General features: G+C 46.6%; 1 protein-coding gene across 1 annotated transcript in view; it reads left to right on the top strand.

Moving 5' to 3' along the window:
• Positions 1 to 11,890: 11,890 nt before the first annotated feature.
• znf407 (zinc finger protein 407) overlaps positions 11,891 to 22,977 on the top strand; it is a 105,116-nt gene continuing 94,029 nt past the window's right edge. Inside the window, exons 1-4 of the mRNA XM_011605376.2 lie at positions 11,891 to 12,004; positions 13,392 to 14,055; positions 14,184 to 16,274; positions 21,010 to 21,124. Of these exons, the coding sequence (XP_011603678.2) occupies positions 13,452 to 14,055; positions 14,184 to 16,274; positions 21,010 to 21,124 (2,810 nt within the window). The 5' untranslated portion in view covers positions 11,891 to 12,004; positions 13,392 to 13,451. The remainder of the gene's footprint in view (positions 12,005 to 13,391; positions 14,056 to 14,183; positions 16,275 to 21,009; positions 21,125 to 22,977) is intronic.

Here is a 22,977-nt window from a genome sequence, read left to right as displayed (position 1 = left end):
ATCAACCCAAAAACAACAAGGGCTCGAACCCTCGTTGTCATGGCACTCATGGGTGAGAATGTGGACCCTGTCATGGCTCAGGTTGGGATGAAGGGAGCGACATATTCATTCGCATCTCCTAGCATTTAGCATTGGGCCCTACCACTACTATGACGAGGTTTGGCCAAAACACCAACACCCTCACAGAACCCACAGGTGCATCACAGCAGGCTCCTGTCACGCTACACACAGTGGTCCATGGGGCGTGGTACATCACCTGTGACACAATGTGTATGTTTGCCTGGCTCAATTCATGACAGATTCCTTGTGATCTATAATTAATTAGCGACAGACCGACTCTGACTGACAACATTGCTGCTCCTTTCCAAGAAAAGCTTTGCCTGATTAATGTGATTTGGCCTCATTTTGGTGGAAATAGACATGCTGCAACGGCTGAAATAGCTAATCTGCTCATACTTTCCCATCGTCCGGTCCCTCCGTATCGCACATGTGCCGCACCTGCCTCCATACTCATTAACGCTATCCTCACTTTGGGCCAGGAAAGCGAGTCATTATTGGTTCTGAAAGCCTGTTTGATGACAGAATGATGGTGGGAGCGCAATTTCCGACAAACATTGCAAATGCTTTATCTTTTTTAATTATCAGGAGGTAGCGATCGCAGTCATATAGTAGAAGAAGAAGAATGTGTCATTGTAGCGAGTTTTTTTAATCTGCATGGATAAAATCCAGCTCGGGATTATCTTAAAACAAAGGCTGCATGCTGGAGTCTGTAAAGCTGACGTTCGCACCACAACACGCCCAGTCTTTGTTCTCAGCCTATTGGTTTTAATTCTCTCAGAAATCAGATGAGCTCACATGAATCATGGGGTCATGTCACTGGGAGTCATGGCGAGTTTTCTCAACCTGGCAACCGACGGCATTTTCATTCACGGTTAATTGTGGGGTTGTAGCGACTCTCCTCTGCCTTAGCTGACTCTGTGGTGCGCCGTGTCGTCTTGGCTCCCCTTTTGAATGGGGTTTAAGGAAATGAGTCAGAAACACATGGCCGGCAGAATAAAGAAGTAGATCGTTGACTCTTCAGTCAAAAAAAAAAGAAAAGCTAATTCCAAATAGACATGTTGGAAAAGATGTTTATTCAGATACTCCCAAAATGTAAGAAAGAAGTAACAAAATGAAATAAGGTTTGACCAACAGATGTGTCTCTTTATTCCTTGACGGGAAGATTAAGAGGAAATTCTCAGGGCCAAAGTACAGGGAAAAGACCTCATTCCCATGGACAGCCAAGCCTCGTTTGGTTTCCCACTGCACACTGGGGGCTCGTGGAGGCTCGTCAATAAACGCATGTGCGCCTGAGAGCGCGTGTGTGTCGTTTCAAAACTGAAACTGAGGAAAAAAGTCATGTAAGCACTTACGCAGTGTACAGAAGTGGAGCCGGGCCGCCTGAGAACACACTTTCCAGCTGTTTGCTGCATCACACAGCCAAGTTGCGAAGTGCTGCAGGATCCTGCGTCTGTATTGATTAAACCGAATGTTTAATATACGCACGCAGGCGTGCACACGTGTGCACACACCTAGGGCGGGCAGTCAGCTGGATGTTCATGTAGTGTTGCCAGGGGAACAGCGGCTTCAGGCATTCTGCAATCCAGATGTTTCATGGACGCTGGGGGAAGCTCCTAGTTCCTAAAGGACAGGAGAATTACGCTCAAGTGCATGCACATGGGTGTGTGTGTGTGTGCGCGCGCGTGTGTGTGTGTGTGTGTGCATTTATCTGAAACTGCCTGTGCCATTTAAACAACTCTGGGTGGAGCTCGACAGACTTTATCATCTGTGTTTCTTAGAAGTTTGAAAAGTTTGTCAGCTGTAGCTCCACCAACGTGTGTGACATCAGAAAATACATTTTTCGACCCACCCCACCCAGTTCGGGACATTTTCTTCTCTCTCTGGACAACCAGGATGATACAAATGGCGACCCACCCACCCACACACACACACACACACACACATACTGGAAAACTATAATATTTGTCAAGAGTCCAGCAAAGGGTGAACTTGTCTCAGTGATATTTATTGCCTGGAAATCTCTGTGCTCACTTCAGCCCTCTTCATCCGTCAGTCACGTACTGATGATGGCCGCCGGTGCTCGGAGGTTACCGTAAAGAACACCGTCATTTGGATGTTGGGACCATAATCGGTGTCATTACTTTACTGTTCCCTGTAAAACTATTGTCTGGTCTTCATCTGTCCCGCTCTTACGGCTCACCAGAGATCTCCCACATCTCTGCGAAGGCTACTGAACCGAGCTCTACACACACACACACACACACACACACACACACACACACACACTGAAACAGATCCTGCCTAGCGCGTTTATATCTGTCATAAAATTCTATGCCAAGTCAGTGTGTTGGGGTCAGAGAGCTGGCCTGTTAAATTATCCTCTTTATGACACTTCTAGTTTATCAGACGCGGTGGACAAAATTTGGAAATGACTGCAGTCATTCTGTGGAGATTATTCCGTTTTGGAGGCTGGAGTGCAACAGGAAAGACTGCAATGTGCAAATGTGTTTGGCAGATATAATGGTGAATGCTATCTGTCTTTGCAGTTGGTAGAGGAAATGGGAGGACTGGGCAGGTCCAATCGGACAATTTAACCCAAACGATACGGAACGAGCCATCAACTGATGAGATTGACTCAAAATGGAAAAACTAAATAAACACGCAACTTCTCACCCTGGTTCGTCTCTAGTTCGACGGGGATTTGCAGACCAAAGTAGCTGCAATCGTGCAACTAATAGCCCACCAGATGACAGAGCTGCATCATCCGACATCTGCTGAGCTGCATCTGACCTTTCTCCGTATGTCCGACCTCTCGGCTTCTTAAAAATTTCATTACAGAGTTCAAATTTTCTTGAAATTTTCAAATGTATCATGTGCATGATGATTCACGCTCTATGAACAATCCTTTAAGTTCACTATATATTAGTATGTACTGAGACTCCCCCTCCCCTCCCCTCACACACACACACACACACACACACACACACACACACACACACACACACACATTCCTGAAAAGATGAGCTCATTCTAGAGGGAAGGAGTCTTTTCTTTTTGGCCTATTCTCAGGTCCTCTGAGGTAAACTGATAGTGGGAGAACTGGGACTAGAACAGTTGAAGAAAGAGCTCCCATCAGTGGAACTGATGACATTTAAGATTTCTGGGGATGAATTCAGTATTTTCGGACACTGGCCAGCAGCTGATGTTGGGTTGGCCGTTTCTCACTGTATATCTCTTCTACTCCACAAAACATGTAAATTAATAAAAGTATATCTTAATCCCGGCACTCTGGTGCACCTCCTGGTGCCTCAGAAGCCTCAATTTGTGCTCAGATCGCCTGAAAACGATCCCGACGACAGATGGCCACCCAAGCGTCTAATAAACGAGATAAGGACCGAAAAAAGACATGCAGGACGGGACTAATTTTACAGTTTGTGATATAATCTTGGTCAGTTCTTCTGGGACAGCAGCTGTCAGTGGAGATGTCTGGTTCTCCTCCGTCTGATGGCTCCGGCTCCTCCATCTCGGCCAAAAGCCCCAGTTTAACAGTAGTTTCGTGCTCTTGCTTCCTCCGCTACCTTTAGGTTGAAAAGCTCGTTATTTATTGCGAGACACGGAGTTTGGGACATTTATTAGTGGAATGTTACATGAAAAGAACGTTTATAGAAGGAGCGCCTGATGATTTGGGAGCGCCGTTTGTCTTTTGAGCGTTTTAAACGTTGCGTGACGGTGGAGAAGTGCAGCGATATTTAAGATCTCGGCGGCACCCCGCTGGGAAACCGACACAGATAAAGCTGCCTTTTGATCACGCCGCCAGCGTTCGAAACATAACTTCAGCTCAGCTCTCTGACTTTGAGGAACTTTGCTTCTCATCTCTCTTTTTTATTTTTTTGTATTTTGCATGTTCATTTAAATGCAGGCTGACAACAAAGGCAAAACATTTAAGAGCATAAGAACAGCGGCGTCTGCGGGGGAGTGGATACACATCACCCTCCTGCCTCTGGATTTAAGTGTGAGAGGTGGGAAATAGTGATCCGTGAGCCTTCTGGGGGTTTGAGAAACATGCTGAAACCTCTTCCAGTCGATCTCTGGGCAAAACTTCAAATAGTTGAGACTTATTCTGTCAGGGCTGGGAGTCTAAGTCCTGACAGATCCTTATCTATCACTGTGGATAAACCCACAGCGGAAAAAAGGCCCAGATCTCTCCAATCATTCCGTAAAACGTCTTTCCATCCATTTTGGATTAATTACAGCTGAAACAGAAAACTACAGGTTGGTGCACTGTAATTCTAGTTGTAGCGAGTTTAATCTATGTTTTATAAATAATATACCACAAATTAAAGTGGATTCAGTGGGATCGGCTGTGTTTCCCTCTTCTTTTGTCTTGCCCACATACAAATGTTGGAGTAAGCTCGAGTGCAGGAGCCAACTTTCCCAAAAGCTCCATATCCTTAGTCGTCTCTCTGCAGAACAAAAGCCTGAAAGAGATCAAGGAATTAAATCTGTTTGGGAAAATCACCCCTGCTCTCTCTCACCCTACTGGGCTCCAAAATGGTGCCTATTCAAGTGTTCCACTGTTAGAAATCATTCATTACTTCTTCCGTATTTACATTCTTGATGTTTGCAGTCCTTTTGGGTGGTGACATTTAGAGGTTTGCAACTCCCGGCCAGCTTTGGGGCTATTTTAGACTGAGAGCTCTGAACTTGAGCTGATACAAACACTTTCAAAGACTCAAACTCAAACAATATATCCCATCCTGTAGACATAAAGGCTAGATCGACCTTTCTGCCTCTGGGAAGGTTTTTATTTCATTCAGTCATTTTAAATCTGGACTTGACCTCATTTTGCCTTCAATAATTCCTGTTGGCATAATAACAGTAATACAGTTGTTGTCTGGACATCCACAACCCACAAGTAATCCCAGCCCATCCCAGGAACGCTCTGATGGATTGAGCTCTGGTGAGAACGTTTTGAGTACACAGAACTCATTGTCACACTGGAGAAACCAGTTGGAGACACACCAGTGAATTAGTGATGGACAGTGTAGCTGGAGCCTCCTGTGTTTAACTGACAGCAGCCGTACCTGGAGCTTGGGGGGGTCATCAGGCCCTCTACGTCAGCTCAAAGCCCTCTGGACACTCTCCTCTGACCTCTGCCATCAAGGAAACAATTTCATCCAGAGAACTGCCAATCAAGTGATATTTAATCTTTTAATCTATTTTCTGTAAAGCTACGCCTGCAGATTCCAGAAGATCATCAGCACCAAAAGTGCCACGTCCAGAGTCTCTCAAATTACTTTTCTTCCCCATTCTGCTGCCCAAATTTATCTTCAGCTGGTTATTTTGATGTTAGATATTGTGAAGGTCAGCAGGTGTGTCTAGTTAGATTGCTTTGATGTTCAGTAAGATGAATACCAGCTCTCTGTCTGTTTGCTAACAGTAATGCTACTGCAGCAATCAGTTCCTTCAGCTTTGGGACAAATGAGGAAACAATTAGCCTGTCCTGCTCAGCCCAAAGAAAACATTTTGTACATCTGTAAGTCCTATATGTCATGTCCTCTTGTATACTCTGGTTTTAAAGAAAACATTTTGTACATCTGTAAGTCCTATATGTCATGTCCTCTTGTATACTCTGGTTTTAAAGTGAGGTGTAACAACAACAACGCATTGTTCAACAGACACCGACTGCTAAATATCTCTTGGCTAATTACCACAACAACTGATCCAGGCCAAGAAACGCTGCACATTAAACCTATGCATGTGCTGCAAAGTGGATTTAAATACGCGGTGTCTGTTTCTTTTCGATGTGTAAAGCACTAAGCTATGCTAAGCTATCCAAATAGGTCATCGAAGGAGGTATCGGGTTTCTCATCAGAAAGTGAAAACTGGTGTGAAGTGTGTGTGCACAAATTTATGACAGTCTACAGCAAGGCCATAAAGCTTGTTTAGAGACTTCAGGATCATTCCCATATAAGATGTTTACACACACACACACACACACACACACACACACACACGCACACACACACACACACACACACACACACACACACACACACAAATGCATATACAGTGACTCACAGTCTCTCGGTTTGATGTAGCTGTTTCTGGCACAAAGCTCTCCAAACATCAGCTGGTGAGGGTCCCCCTGAACACACACCCTCTCTGAGAGCCAACTATTAATGTTAATCACGTGTGTGTTTGTGTGTGTGAACGTGCATGTCAGGGGTGAGTCCCGTTCTACAGTGTGTTTTTTACTCTGCGAAATGCGTGTGTCAGGGCAGGGCCTCTGTGGGTTCAGCCCTAACACCAAGCAGACGTCATGACCATAATCGCCTTCGCACACGTGCACGCGTGCACACACACCTTCATGCAATGACGTGAACCTGCACAAAGCATCACTGTCCAGACACCAGAGACTCCAAGGCTGTGAATTTCTTGTGGATCCTCCACGGTGTCGTCTGTTGATCGCTTCTCAGCCAGATTTCATCCCTTTCTAGGGACAGTGCAGCACACGTTCTGTGGAGGGAAGTGAGGAAAGACCAAGATCAGGGAAACAAGGAATGACTTTCCTCCTCAGGAGGGGTTCAGAGTAGAGCCGCTGTTACTGCGCATCGGGAGGATCCAGATGAGGTGGCTTGGACATCTGATTAGGATGCCCTCTGGACACCTCCCTGGTGAGGTATAGGGGGCTATGTCTCACCAAAAGGAGATCCCAAGGAAGAATCTGGACTCGAGAGGTTGTGTCTCCCAGCTAGGATGAGAGCTCCTCTGGATCCTCCCTGAAGGGCTGGACAAAGTGTAGAGCAAGATGGCAATATCTGCTTAGGATACTGGATGGATGGATGGATGGATGGATGGATGGATGGATGGATGGATGGATGGATGGATGGATGGATGGATGGATGGATGGATGATGGATGGATGGATGGATGGATGGATGGATGGATGGACGGACGGACGGACGGACGGACGGACACGTTATGTCAACAGTCAGTTAATGTGCATGATTTGAACACGCAGACCATGAAGTTACATTCAAAGTCCACCTATTAGGACCCGAGCTGGAATCAAATCCAGAGCCTCCTCATTATGAGTTGTGAGGGAACGTGCACACAGCCACACCCCTTCGTGCAATGATGTAAACCTACACAATAAAAATGGAGCCTGGCGACTGTATCCAGGCTCATCATGAGAGTTCTTGTGCAATGCTGAAGGTCTGCAGCCACTAAAGGCTGCTCCTGCTCACTCACTACTCACACAGCACGACAGGTGACAACAGCTTGTTATGCATGTTAAGTATTAGTATTCTGTCAAGTGGCTCCTTATTGCTATAAAAAAAACCACACATTTGTGTTGTGGCTGGAGGGTTATCTGAGGTCCAACAGGGAGAGATTTCATAGAAACCACTCTTGGGGTAATTCAGACTCTTTGGGTGGGCGGACAGGCTTGTAAATCACGGCTGTTTGACTGGTGTTGTACACAGCCCCTCTCATAAGTCTCAACCTCAAACATGTTTATTTGAGCGGCAGCAGTCATAACGCGCTGACTTATGCTCACTGTACATCCGGATTTTGCCAACAGCAGCCTCTTCTGTGCAAACTATTTACTTCAAGTATGAGAATTTTGTCCCGCAAGGACACATTTTTGGCCTTTAAAAGTCTACTGAATGATCCATAAATGTTCCATTATTACACAAATGTGGGAATAGAACTAAAGTGGAATAACAATTAATTTATGTTTTCTACCTCTGTGACAGCGTCGGGCTTTATTTACCTGCCACAAGACGAGGGTAAAGTAGGAATATATAGCGTGTGTTTTGCTTAAGTGCCACCTGTCCAGTTTATGCCAGAAGAAACGGACACCAGATTAAATCAGACTACAGAAAGGCAGCGGGAGGAGATGTTTAGACAATAAAGGACAAGAAAGACAGTCGAGCTCCACCCAAAGTTGTTTCAATGGCACAGGCAGTTTCAGATAAATGCAGACACACACACACACACACACACACACACACACGCATGTACGCACAACTAAACTCCCAAGGTGATGCCTCCGATTCTGCCTATTGCAGTGAGGTCACAATTCTAGGAAAGGAGGGAGGGATGTGGTTGTCTGGTGTGTGTGTGTGTGTGTGTGTGTGTGGGGGGGGGGGGGGGGGGGGGGGGGTTGTGTGTGTGTGTCAGAGAGAGACAGAGCAGAGAGAAAGTTTGTCCCGCAGCTGTGCGTCTTGCGTTGTGTTGTGGTGCTTGCTGCCAGAAAACCAAGGAGATCCCACAATGAACTTATCATCTGACTGTTTCAACTCGGACACTCCCAGAGAATAACGAGCCCCGAGCAGCCAGACGCTGGCCCCTCTGGTGGCGGTGGTGGCAGCAGGCGCTGCAGTTTGATCCCACACACTTCTTAACACACTTACCTGGGAGCCTGAGAAAGCAGGCAGCTTCCTTTATAGTACAGAAAACCTGATCCGTGCACTGGTTCCAGGTCTGCAGAGGGAAACATCAGAACCTGAGTGTTGGGGATTAAGAAAGCTAGTTTGAAGGAATGCTACCACACATACCATCCACCTGGGATGCAGGTTGACTAGAATGAACAGGGCAAGATCATAAATGAGCAGAGGACAGGATAAAACAGAGCACTTCAAGATGCTATCCCAATGTTGCATGTAAATCACACTGCTCAGCTCCTTTAAAGGCTCTATGTGGTGGATCTAATGTAAAACGATGCAGGTCACTGAAACATGATCCAAAGCTCCTTTGATGCATGAACCTGTGTTTTAAACCTGTCAAGCTAAACCCACTAAACTCCAATCAGGCCTTCATTCGCCATCTAAATGGTCTGTGTATTTACTCGGTGATGCATTTGTGGCTGCTGGGAAATTGTGCCGTTTTGATAGCAGCCGGTACAACAAGGGATTTCATCCCAGTTTGTGCACAGGCACACCTCACGACCAGAACCGCCACAACAATCAACTGTGGTCGGGAGGCGGGGCTGCATTCGCTGTCGTGTTGGCAGGATTTTTCCAAGGCAATTCAATGGTTGCCTAAAAATGGCTCAGTAAGTTGCAGAGCAACAAAAGACAATAAGTCTTCTGTAAAGGCTGTCTGTGCCTATTTAAGTCCCATTTATGGCTGCGTCTGTAAATTCAGATAAAACAGGTCCTTACTTGGTAACACTGTCTCTGTAATTGTGATTGTGTATTTTTTTCCTCCTTTTTTTCTTTCTTCCTTCATTTCTATTCCCTGAAACACAATAAACACCATTGCAGCATTATCACTTTCTGGCAGGACTGAGCTTCTGGCAAAGTGCTGCTTTTTTGTGCGTGTGTGTGCGTGTGTCGCGCCATAGCAACGTCACACACACACACACACACACACACACACACACACACACACACACACACACACACACACACACCAGCTGTAGTGGAAGAGTGCCATATCGGAATATAGATTTAATAAATGTGAGAACTGCCCCCTCTAGCGGTTAACTGCGTGACTACATCAAGTTTTGCAGGATGTGTGTGCGCCAGTTGTGCTTTGAAGCTCTTCTCCCTCATTTTATTTCCACTTTACTCATTGTGTTTGAAGCTGTCCAACCTGGATGGCAGTGTTTAATTGATTCAGACATATTCATTGCTGCAAATGTCTGCAATTTCTCCGGCTTTTCATGCCCTTAGTCAAGCAGGATAAAGCAACGCGGTGCCTTATTTCGGACAAGGCTTCATCCGGCGCTGTGAAAGAATACACATTTGGCATGTCGCTGTAGCTCTAACAAACATTGTCCAGTTCAGAAAAGCGATAAGCACCGCCTGCCTGCAAGGAGACCAGAGCAACATTTGGCTCTTTGCTACCTTTAAAGAAAGAAAGTTTTGATATGGTCAGATTGTGCTTCCCAGTCATCTGTTTTGCGGTATCGGTAGGGGGTGACTCAATATTGGTAGCTGTGATGATAGTTACTATTGTGAATGGAATTCAGGTGGAGTTTTGGCTGATGCTACTGGGTTATATTTTTAAGCAGGAGTCTTACTTGTCTGCCTGCCATGGGTCTAAAATTATACTTGGTCCATTTCAGGATCAAGGGTATAGAAATAGTGTGGATCAGTGATGGATCCGGTGTGTATTCCCAACCTCCTGCCCAGGCGTCTGCTGGGATAGGTGTCCAGAGCACCTTTGTAGTGTTGATGGATGAACCATTCCGTTTTCAGCCCGGTATGTTCCGTTCAGCTTGGTTCTGAATCTCAGTAAGTCACCAACCATCCATTCTACAGAGTACTGTCTGATAAGGGAAGGCCTGTGCTGCAAATGTTCAGTCTAGGTACATTCCTGAAACCACATACAGTATATCATGGTCTTCTGTTGCAGCTTTGTAGATTCGACACATCTGGGTTAATCTGGGATGCAGGTTTTATTCATTTGCATGTTACCGGAGTTTAACGAAAGGCTGATTAGGGGGAGTTGTGCCCTACTGCCCAGAAGAAACAAATTCTGTTCAAGATTTCTGTTGGAGCTAAATCTGAAAGTCCTTCTCTTCCTCATTGCTCAGGCTTTAGTCACCTGTGTGATAGCAGGATGCAGATGTTCTGCATTATCCCCACTGATTAACTTTAAATCATCCAATCTCCAGAAATGCCTTAAACTTTAGGGCATTTCTTTCCACTCTGACACTTTAGGGCTAAAAAGGTCCAAGTGAAAATAATGCTGGTGTCACTTATCGCTTTTCTTTTCAATTTTGTCTCTTCAGTATTTTGCTTTGAATTTTGTGCATAATGCTCCATTGTCCTACGACATTAGGCAATAATATTAATATTATAAAATCAAAATTTGTTGATCTAATTGGTAACATCTGTGAATTCAACAAACTTGTGGATGCATTTTTTAATGAAAAGCCCCTTCAAACGCAGCCAAACACAGAGAAATGACTTATCAGGAAAAAAACTGAAAACATCTGTGTGGATTTTTTTTTATTATGGCAGCCGTAGAGGTTTTTTTTTTCTTTTTTACAATGAGTGTGTGTGTGTGTGTGTGTGTGTGTGTGTGTGTGTGTGTAAGAGGGCGCCATCAATTTAACTGGGCATACCTGTAGTTCTTTTCTTGGTTATGGACATGTTTTCTGACATTCATTTATTATGTTGAAATACAAATGAAGAAGGCTGTATAAATTATCAGTGCAGAAATTAATAGAAAAAAAAAACATACTGGGTAAAAAAACGTATTCTGAACAAGATGGGGGTGGAAGCAGAGTCAAACAAAGGCAGAATTTTAATAGACAAGAAATGGAAAAATGAATAATGATTCTAATGAAAAATTGGGGAAAGTGGAGGTGTGTGTCCGTGTGTCATACTTTTGACTGTGATAAATTAAAGAAAATAATTGCAAAGTACACTGTGTGTTCATTGCAGGCGGTATCATTTATCACCTCCTGACCCGTCGCACCACTTAATCAATTAATGACCATGCCTTAATCCATCTTCAGTCTTGCTACAAAGCAAACAGTCTAGGTACATGTCAAATGGAAACGGTCATTCATCACAGACTGGGATTTTAACACTCAAATATCGTCTCGATCTAGACTTAATACTGATGCCTCAGATTGCGGCATTATTAAACATTTCTTATCCTCATATAGAAAAAGTCACGTGGATTTACGTTAAAATTCAAGTCATTCTAACCATTTTCGTGCCCCTTCCTTAACTTTTCCATTGAAATACATTTTCGACCACATCCCGTAGAATAACGGACCCAAATGGACCCAAAATTTCGTTTTTCCCACCGACCACAGCATGTCACGTGACCAAATCAGCTGATGCAGAGGGAAGTAGAGTCGGCGCGCGGGCAGCAATCGTTCCGCCTTCTGCTGTGACGCATGGCTCGCGCTACGGTACGCCATTTGTGTCCAGCAGCAAAAAGCGCGGATAGTGGGAATTATCGTTTAACAAAAGGTAAGAACAACTTTGGCGATCCTTAAACGCCTTAGTATTGCCTCGATTATCTCTGCGGATATAACATATTAGTATTTGGATTGATTTCAAGTACATATCAGGCATTTTGCAATACAATGTCAACGGTCGGTGTTAGCCTCCTTTTTGGGCCTCTGTGCCGCCGTCGTTTTCCTTGTCACGGAGCCTTCCTAGGCCCGCCCACGTCGCGATTTGATTGGTGGACGCCGCTGATGTGGTGTTTTAATTGGACACGCGTTCAGTAGTTTAAAGTTAGAAAACATGTTAGCATGTTAGCATGGGAGACAGCAACATTAGCTATAACTTAATACGTGCCAGCAGTTGTTAAACGACGTGGAATAAAGAAAGTGATTTGCTTTGGTTTCTACACAGCACTTGTAATTTTTATCGAGCTAACTTATCGCTACTCTGAAGCTCGATTTGGATGAATATTTATAGTTACAGCTAATCGAAACCGATTGAGAAGCCTATTTGAGCAGCCTGTTATCTAAAGTTACCAAAACTAGAGCATTAGGGAAGACGTTTTGCGTAATTTAACCTTTTAATCCAAGGCACATATTGATTAGCAAGCAACAGACATGCACAAGATTCTATCAAACTTGTAACACTAAGATTAAGCATACGAATTAAACAAGCACAGTGCAGGCATACTTCATATTTGCCCAATCGAATCACTGGCACAGTGGATCAAAACTTTAAATGTGCCGGGCCTGCAAAGAAAAACCTAAACCATCATGAAAAGAGGGGACATGACAGGAAAATACATTATATTTACACAGTAATTAATACATTAATAATGATATCGTACGTTGCAAAACAAAGGTGAATTCATATGAAAAGTAAACTGTAAACTAATGCATATTGTGCGTGGAGAGAGGACACAATCCAAGCAAAAATTCAAAACATCACACGTGTATATAAACTACACTAAAATACCTGTTATTTAAAGAATTTTTTTAGTTTTTTTAAAAATTTGATTACAAACTTCTCTTATATTGTCGGCAAATTGTTAATCACACCTGTGCACCTCAACAGCCCTGAAACGGTTTATTCCTCTGACATGTTTTCTGAACAATATTCCAGGTTTGCATAGTGCGCCTTAAGACTACTTTTCAAACATAATTCTGCAGCTACCTACATACAAACTCTAATTAAACATATTATATTGTAGTAGGAAATAGATCGCATCTTACTGCCCACTAGATGGCGACATTTACCTTTTTAAAATATATAACTTTGTTGTTTTCTTTTTTCTTTCGAACATGTATGACTTTAAAGAAACTTTATAATGACTCTAGTGCAGCATATTTATCACTGAGTTTTCTTTTAGGCAAATAATAAAAATTCCCTTTCTTTTTTATCCCCCCAGGGAGTTTGAGCCAGCAACAACAACCAATTACACTGTTAAAGAAATAAAACGGTCCTTGGTATGGACAAAACTCTGAGGTCAGGTAAGGTTGCTCTTGAGGACCAGAAGCAGGAAGTTGACACCATTAATAACCAACAGCCACGTGATGTGGAAATGGAGCAGTCGGCAACTGACTCACCGAGCCGGACCGCCAAACCTGACAGAACAGGCGTAGAACTCACGGTGAGCTTGGAACCAGACTCTGTCGCCGAAACTGTCTGTACAGTTTGTGGCTTCTCTGCCAAATGTCCAAGGTCACTAAAGATTCACTTTGCAAGAAGGCACGGGAACAGATCAAAGAATGCCCCCAACAATGCGAAACCCAGTGTAAAATTGACTGAGACGAGTTCTGTTGATGTCAACCAAGAAGCAGGTGTCGAGACAGCGAGTGAAAGTAAACAAAGCCAAAATTCTGATGAACTGAGGGGGTCATCCGATGAGAGTGGCAACGCAAAGAGTCTAGAAAAAAATCAAGAAGAAACAACTCAAGCGAGGAGAGTGAGCAAGCGAACCCCTAAACCAAAGATAATCTATTCCTGCAACTACTGCGGCCAAGAGTTTTGGGGCAAGTCCCATCTAGATTTGCATGTCCAGAGATCACATGCCAAAGACACGCCATATACATGTGAGTATATGTTCATTGTTTTTCATATGTGACATCAGAATACCGATCAATCATTTTTTCAAGCTGCACATTTTGTCATCTGCTGGGAAGCAGAACTGAGAACATTTGTCTTAAATGTTTTCTTCCAGTTGACAAAGATGAAGACATGGACTCAGAGGACCCGAAGGATTCTGGCACGACGGCGAAGACCACTCCAACCCGAGTTGTGACCAAGCATGAACCGTCCAGGACCCAGCTGAAGTGCCCACACTGCGATTTTACAGTGGGTGCAGTCGCTCTGCTGGAGAACCACGCTCGGGCCAAACACTTGGACCAGCAGTGGTTCCGCTGCAAACTGTGCAATTTCTTCTCGGCAACATCGACCTGGATGGAGGCTCACCTGTCTTCAGGCTGCCATAAGCAGCAAGAGAAAGGGGAAAGGAGCCCGGAGTTATCGGCCTTCGAGTTCTATGTTGAGAGCACAACACAAGAAAACCGTAAGCAAGCTGCTGACGTGGTGGAGGTGGAGGTGGAGGGAGACATGGCGGCCTCACTGAAGAGAGACCTGGACACGGATGAGACGGCGGACGCTCCGCTTGATGAGGATCAAGAGCTTGAACCTCCCAAAAAGAAAAGAGGAAGACCAAAGCTCGGATCCACCACTACTTGTGGTTACTGTGGCCTGGTGGTGTCTAACGCCACCAACCTCAGTGTCCACGTCCGCCGCAAACACAGTAAAGAGTACGGCTACAGCTGCACGCTGTGCAACTACAGCTGCGTGACCAAAGGAGACATGGATCGCCACTGCATCACCAAGAAGCACGTGACGCGCATGCAAGAGTGCGCAAACAAGACCCTCGCTAGCAATCACACGAGCGGATCCAAGGAGGAGGCCGCGGAGACGCAGCTCCAGGAACCCCAAATGGATCAGGAGTCTGATGTGGCCACGCCCGCTGAATGCAGCGAGGACGAGCTGGCTCAGGTGGACGCCAACCAGAGCCAAAGCAACGTCAACGCCTGCAGCCACTGCGATTTTGTGGCTCAGTCACTCCCGTCGCTCCAACTCCACGTCAAGAGGAAACACACCAGAGACTTTGAGTACGTCTGCCTGGCCTGTAGCTACTACGCCGTCACGGCCAGGGAGATGTCTCGCCACGTCAACACCGAAAAGCACAAACAGAAGGGCCACAAGTACCTGGAGCAGTTTGGAAGTGAGGGGCAGAGGCCCACGGCGCCTCCATCAAAGATGAAAGAGGCAGAATCGGGAGCCCCGGGAGCCGCGGACGAGCCCCAACCTGGTCCTGACGCCCAAGCTGCAGAAAGCGAAGCTACGTCTGACATCGTGGTTCTGTTGGGCGGCGCGGACGAGACGCAGGCAGAGAACCTCGCCTCGGCGAGCGCCGCGGATCCGGATCCGCCGATCTCCGAACCCCGACGGACCCCGGCCGAGTCGCCGGCGGAGAGTTCTGCGGAGCACGCCGAGGAAGACGGCGAGGAAGACGCCGATCAGGACGATGCTGATGAAGATGGGATGAATTCAGAGGCTAAAGGTGGCGGCCCGCACTCGGACGCACAGCTGTGCAGAGCGCCGCCCTTTGACGGCTGCGTCGTGTCCATGAAGTCCTTCGCCGTGCAGGAGAAGATGCTGCAGGAAGGTCTGGCGTTGGAGGGGGAGGCTGCTGTGATCTGCCTGACTGGCGGAGCCCCAGTCCCCACCAGCTCTCCGTACGTCCGAAAACTCAAGCAGCCTAAAGCAAAGGTGAGGGAGGAGGCTAAAACGGGCAGCTCTCACATACGCTGCGAGGACTGCGGCTTCATGGCCGACGGCATCAGCGGCCTCAACGTCCACATTTCGATGAAGCACCCTTCAAAGGAGAAGCACTTCCACTGCCTGGTGTGCGGAAAGTCCTTCTACACCGAGAGCAACCTGCACCAGCACCTGGCCAGCGCCGCACACCTCCGGAACGAGCAGAACAGCGTGGAGGAGCTGCCCGAGGGGGGCGCCACTTTCAAGTGCGTGAAGTGCACGGACCGCTTCGAGACGGAGCAGGACCTGTTCGTCCACATCAAGGAGAAGCACGAGGAGCTTCTGAGGGAGGTGAACAAGTACGTGCTGGAGGACACGGAGCAGATCAACCGGGAGCGGGAGGAGAACCAGGGCAGCGTCTGCAAATACTGCGGCAAAGTGTGCAAGAGCAGCAACTCCATGGCCTTTCTGGCGCACATTCGCACGCACACGGGTACGTGTTTCACAAGCGGCTCGTCGCATTTTGAGAAAATAGCACTCATACAGCGAATAAGGTGCCATATTTACAATATTCACTGTGTTGTGGACCAACATAAGCCCCGTTTCTATCCCCCGTCAGCAGATTCCCAGCTTAATCCTCACGTTAATGATCAGTAGCAGGCCCAGGATTTGGCGCCCTCCTTTGAGCTTAAGCTAATGTTTAGGCTGCTATCTACTGCAGCCAGGTAGTAGCTGTTTCAGTGGATGTGAAGGTAAAGACTGATTGAGCTTCAGACCAGCAGGAGAGACGCTAATGGACCACAGATTGGGATTCCCTGAACAGCGCTTGGTCAGAGACATGTGCGACTCATAATTGATGTGTCCATTACCAGGACTCACTTGTAATTATAGTCAATAAGTCTCTGTAAATGTGTTAAAGCTTCGGCTAAAAGCATTGGAAGTCCAAAGAGAGGTGGGCTAATAATTTAAAATAATCAATGCAGACGTATTCAAAGCCTTTAATTTCCCTTGTGTCCGCGTCTCCATGTTTGTGTATGTGTGTGTGAGCGCCGGTGTGGCTGCTGAACGCGTGTACATGTCAGCCTTCATGGGCTGCTGATTACGCTCAATCCATTAAGATTTATCTTGTCATTTATAATGCAAAGCAGGGCGGCGCTGGCCAGGGCTGCAGCGCCCAGCAGGTTAGAACGCAGGGCGCTCCATTATTTTCCCCTGACCGCACCTATTAATTGCTTTTAAAATCAACTTAATGCAGGAAGGAGATGCGAGAGCGCCATCGATAACTGCCCTTCTCTGTCTCCTCTGGTTCAGCCCACTTTCTGCCTAAACTTTAATGGCTCTTAAACTGAAGTCTAAGCTGCGTGTTTACCGGATACGTACACAGTGGTGTGTGTGTGTGAGTGTGTGTGTGAGTGAGTGAGAGAGGTTTCCCTTCAGATTTAGGGAGCGTGGAGGATCTAGCCTGCTGTCTAACTGCATAAAGATACCTGCAATAAGTGGAAAAGTACTGAAGTGTCCCAGATAACAGATTGGTCTGAAAAGCAGAGCGATAAATTGTTCCTATTTGTTAAGTTGCAGAGGCTGATAAATCAATTTAGTTGTCCTTATTTTTAGTATGCCACTCACCTTGGGTGATGGAAGTCAAATTGGAGGTTAAATTCCTGATGATTAACGTTGAGCCAGCACTTTATTAATAACGATTAGTATATATGTATTCATAATTCTATCCTGCGACATAATTCTGGAGTTTTGAGGCCACTTACTTAATGTTACTTAAGGAAATGAAAGCTGTGACACTGAGGTCCCAACAGATAGCTTTAAGTCAAGGGCACATTCTGAGGTTTCCGATGATGAATCCTTTTTCAGGTTTTCCGGCTGTTTTGAGTTATGTTCTTGTTTATGAGTCTACCTCCGTGCCTTCACTTACGCTCTTCTTATTTGTGGAAAGTCCATATTTTTCATCATTTTGACAACATATGCCAGTTGTTATCATCGCTACCTTCCCTCATTACGGTGGATTATTTACCTTTTACACGGCGGTCGTTTATTCTGGGAGTTTGTTTGTGGGGCCGCGGAGCTGCGCGGTGGGTCAGTTTCTGGGCCGGGAGCACGTCCGGATCCTTTTAATTAAGACCTAGATTTTATTCGTTTGATTAATCAGTGAAATCAGCAGATGTAGTGGGGAGGCTGCACACAGATTTGTCACTTTGTCTCTTAAAGGAACGTGCTTGTGTTTAGCCAAATGAGGCTACTGCTGGAATTTGCATTTGGAGGTAAATGGTTCACTTTTTCATGGCTGTCTGACCTCAGACAGAACCGTCGGAAAACGGAGCCACATGCCGTGCATACGTGCACCTTTAAACACGCATTGTGTTTTTGTAAAGATAAATCGCGTTCTCGCGTTCTCGTGAAAATGTCACGAATCTCTGCCAAAGTGCCGTCCCAATCCCCAGTTCACAACCTGCCACGCACGCTCCGAGTTTCCCGGTAGTGCTCCCGCTCTGCCCATTTTTATCAAGAATGCATCAGGACGTCACTCGTGTGGACCGGGGACTGCCAGGCATCCCATAATGCATTTCACCACAGCCAGCAGGAGCAGCAATGGGGGAAAGTTTGTACTTAAAAGTATGACTGTCCAAGTCTGGACTGCAGAAGTTCAGCAGAACGAGCCTGCGTTCTGTGGAGTCTTTGGAACAGGCCCCGAGATGGCGAGAGTGTCTGCACCTGGCTGTGGGCGGCACCAGCTGTGCCGCCCACCTCCCACCATCTGCAGCCGCCACGCCCCTGCATTCACCACCGCTCTGCACCTCTGCAGGGAGGAAGTTTAGCCCCAATTGATCCAAAACGCACATCTAGACCAGTATATATGTGAAAACAGCGTCGCCATGCCGACAACAGATTGTAAAAATGGAGAATATCAGGATTAAAAATCATTTAAAGTATTTCAGTAAGAGGTGGTGCCTTGTTCTTCTTCTGTGTGTGACCATTAATGGCAGGACCAGCACAGCGCTGCGGAGCTTATTCGAGGCTTGAGACATCGCACGTGCACGGGCGGAGCGCGCGCGCGTGCACGCACGGGGGAAACATTGCACGAGGTTGACGTCTCCTCTCAGGAAATGAATTAGTCATTCCCCGTCACATCTGAAATGTGCGGGAGCCACGTCGCCCCTGTGTGGATGGCAATATTAATTTAACATGACACCACATTGATGGTCAATTTCAGTTTCACGGCGGCTGTTTAAGTGGAGTGGTGGAGTATTAATGTGATAAGATGGGGGAACTGAGGGACGTTACATCTCTCTCTTCTCTGCCATGTCTCGTACTCAGCCAGCCATCTGGACAAATCGACTCCACACACACACGCTCGCTTCTCACCTTAACTTCCGCTGGTGTGTGTGTGCGTGCGCGCGTGTGTGTGAGACGGAGCGATGGCATCTCCTTGTGTTTGTCCGCAGGGTGATTATGTCTCGTGAATGGAATGCAGGTGTCTGCATACGCGCGCAGGTGCTGCCAGGTGGGTTTTCTGTCGAGACGCAGGTGTGACTCTTGCAGCGAGTGGATGTCGGTCTTCTCGGGTGTTGATTGTCCCGCGTGATTTCTGTGCGCGTCAAAGAGTCTGCACATTTTGGTGTGAAGTGTCTAAGTACATATAGGGGTTTTTATCTATTTTGTTTCTTCTTTGCCTTGTGTGTGTATGTGGGGGGTGTGTATACTGTAGGGAAATGAACAGGCCCTCTCCTCCGTTGCCCGTGCTCAGATACCCCCCCCACACCCCCCACCCCCCGTGCCCCCTGTGTTTACAGGCCTTGTTAGCGCCGGCTTGCCTTTCAATCTTCGTTACCAGCTTAAAATTCGATGTGTCGTTCTTCCTGCTCACAGCAAGTGAACCGTGGATGAACGAATTAGTAATCTACACAAAGTGCTTAATCAAATCAGCAGCTGTCCCTGGAATAAATATTGTAGAGCGTCTTGGGATATTTGCTGCGAGAGAGGCCAGGCTTTGCTCAAAAAGGCGTATGTGCCTGAGATATCAGATTATATCCAGCAGTCACTTAGTTTGCAGTGTGGAAGCCTGAGACTCCGGCTCAGCCTGACAATCACAATATGCATTTTGTTTGTGCGTTTGTTCATTTAAAAATAGTCTGCGTGAGTGGTTAACTGGAAAAACAGCAGCGAAATAAGGGAAGTGAAATTATTTTCCTTAAAGATGCACTTATCCACTTTATTAAAGCCAGTGACTCGAATGAATCAATATTCTGCTGAGGAGCTTTGACAGGAATCTCCAATTTTTTCCCAAGCAAAGCATCAAGCTGCTCTCCTTCCTGCTTTGAAGTCAGTACTTTAAAGTCTATACTTCGCCACCGCTGGCTGTGGTGAAATGCACTGAGAGATACTTGGCCATCCCGAGACCAAACAAGTCACGTCTGATGCAATAGCGGGAAGCGAGAACACACCCAGAAAGTTGGCGGCCTGCCTACTTGGAACTGGAGCAGCACTTGGGGAGCAACTGATGACTTTACACAAGTATGTGAGCAGTATAGACAAGCACGCCGCGGTTTTCAGCTGATATCCGCTGCAAAGTAACTGAATCAAAGCGTACTGTGGTAGAAGTGTTCTGCCTCTGTGTTACTCCTGTGTGTGTGTGTGTGTGTGTGTGTGTGTGTGTGTGTGTGTGTGTGTTGAGTGTGTGCAGTTCTGATGGAATCAGCCATCTCCTGCTCTAAAACGACTGATCACAATAAGAAGCTCTGACACTCTCACAAGCCACCTCAGCCTCCGGACTTATTAATGACAATAATTAAGGAGAAGCCTCCCCATGACGCCCGCCAGAGTGATTAGAGCTTTAATGATGGAATGGGAGGGAGTGAGCACACACAGAATTGATTTACGTAGTTGCCCTGACCTTTGGAATCCAATTTACGCATCCACAGGCAAAGAAGGAGCAGGTAGGAGACGAGGGAGAGTGACAAGGATGGATAGAGAGTGAACGCAGGAGTGTGACTGTAGTTTTTATGGGGATGAAGTAAAGGCCTCTTGTTTTTTATAACACTGAAGTGGGCCGACGTCCTCGCCCAGAACTAATAACGCAGCGCATGGCCGACAGTGAGAAACGACGCGTGACGTAAAATCCCATTTCTGCTCAGCATTTATTCACTCATGTTTTATTAAGAGTGCCACACATTTCCTTCAGAGGTAATATTGAGTCTCCGTGCTTGATTTTGCTCCAGGATCCAAGCCCTTCATGTGCAAGATCTGCAACTTCGCCACAGCTCAGCTGGGAGACGCCAGGAACCACGTGAAGCGGCACCTCGGGATGAGAGAGTATAAATGTGACATCTGCGGGTAAGTTTGGCCTTTAGCAACATAAAAGTAAAGCAGGATTTCTGCACATTTGCACCAATCTGCAAATGAAAAAAAAGAAGCTTTGCGCATCTTTTGTCTCCTGAATCGTTCAGTTTTGCGGGGAAAAGCAAACCCAGGCGGCAGCCAGTGGTGCAGGCTTACAGTTGTTTTCCGACTACCCCCTACACGTCAGCCCATATGTCGTGTTGGGCTTGCTGCGTTCCCGCGGCACCCCCGTCTCAGCGCCTTGCCATGTTCAAATGGACGCGTTAAGCTGTTCAACACGCGGCCCGGGAATCGAATAAATTGTGGGATTTCCAGCTTTGTGCCATCGAGCTTCTGCGGCTACGCGCCTGCTAAGATGAAGACATATGCGGGGTTATTAGTCGCTCCCTCTGTGTAATGCCGCACAAAGTGTTTCATTTAGTTCATTCCTGGGCCCGTCCAGGGCTTCCGACGCCGACCTTGGCGGACGTGTTTATTTGCTCCAGCTGATGTGAGCAAACAAGTGTTGGTTTAAACACAGCTTCTTCTGAGGAAAGCCTCATGATTCAAAGCCACCCCCCCCAGCTGAAAAGGCCCCCCCCAACGCGCCATTTGACCAAGCACCTCGCTTTACTTCCACGCACCCGCATGCATATGTATACATAAGGAGTATCCTCTGATGATCTGTTTAAACGGGAGCGCTAAATACAGCCCCTGGTTTCACAAATCATCCAGATAGAGGAGCCGTGTGCTGCCAGTGCCAGCCGCTGGTGACAAATCGACCCGGCGTGCAGTCCAGACTGATCACCGGGCCATCCATCCTCTTGACTAAAGACAGGCAAACACAAAGAAAGCCCCAGAAATATCTTCATTAGGACCACACTCACACATACATGCACGTAACTTCCCCATCCTCAGCCAACAGATTTTTATTATCTGATGCTTCTCTAAAGAAAGCCGCACGGTGGCAACAGTTTACAAGTAATCTGAGATTATCATCTAAAGACGGACGGGACCGCCCGACGGCGTGTCCTGCTGCACCCCCGCTGTCATCGGCTGTAGCGTTTCCCTCACCTCGGCTCTGACACCGAACAAATGGACGCGCTGCACCTTGGCTGTCCGCCTCACTTTAGCTTTAGCTCACCGCTCCCGTCGTCCACTCGGGGAGCCGATGGGGGCTTGTTGATTGTTAAAGATCATATTGTTGTGGCATTTAATTAAGAAATGCAAATGCAAGGCCGGGACAGATTGGAACCCTTGACCACACTGCCAGTCAAAGAGGAGAGGGCTGGTTAGCACCCCGCTCATCATCGCTAGCATTTTATAGGCTTTCTGTCTGGGCTCCACCACATCTTCCTGCTACGTCCGGCCATCTGCTTGTCGACGCCGGTCTTTCTGCCTCTGCCTATGTTTCTTTGCCGAAGTGAGATGATCTGTCTTAATTTGCCTATAAAAACCGGGACAGCGCATCAAGAAAAACACCAGTTGGTTTCTGACATCCAACATAATATTTCTCAGATTTAATTGGTTTAAAAAAAAAAAAAAACACCAGCATGTAAGATGGCTTGTATTTCCTCCTGGCATGTTTTGTCCACGGTGAGGCTCGGCCACTTAATGAGCCTCCTCCTCCTCTCCTTCATCATCTCGCAGAAAGGCCGTGGATTCAGCACTTCCACCCTCCCGCTTTCGTCCTCCCCAAAGATGCGGTGGACATCTATTGCTGTTGTAGGTGTTAAATTATGCATAAACAGTGTAAATGCTTTGAGGCATTGGTTTAATATCTCAAACGCAGGCCTTAGAAGTATTAACACCATCATGGACATTGTCCTCATGTGGACCACTGCTTTATGATTATGGGTCATAAGATG

This window comes from Takifugu rubripes, chromosome 7 (genome assembly GCF_901000725.2).
Source record: "Takifugu rubripes chromosome 7, fTakRub1.2, whole genome shotgun sequence".
NCBI classification, from domain to species: Eukaryota; Metazoa; Chordata; class Actinopteri; order Tetraodontiformes; family Tetraodontidae; genus Takifugu; species Takifugu rubripes.
Note: the sequence above shows the minus strand (reverse complement) of the source record. Positions and strands in the feature narration are given on the sequence as shown.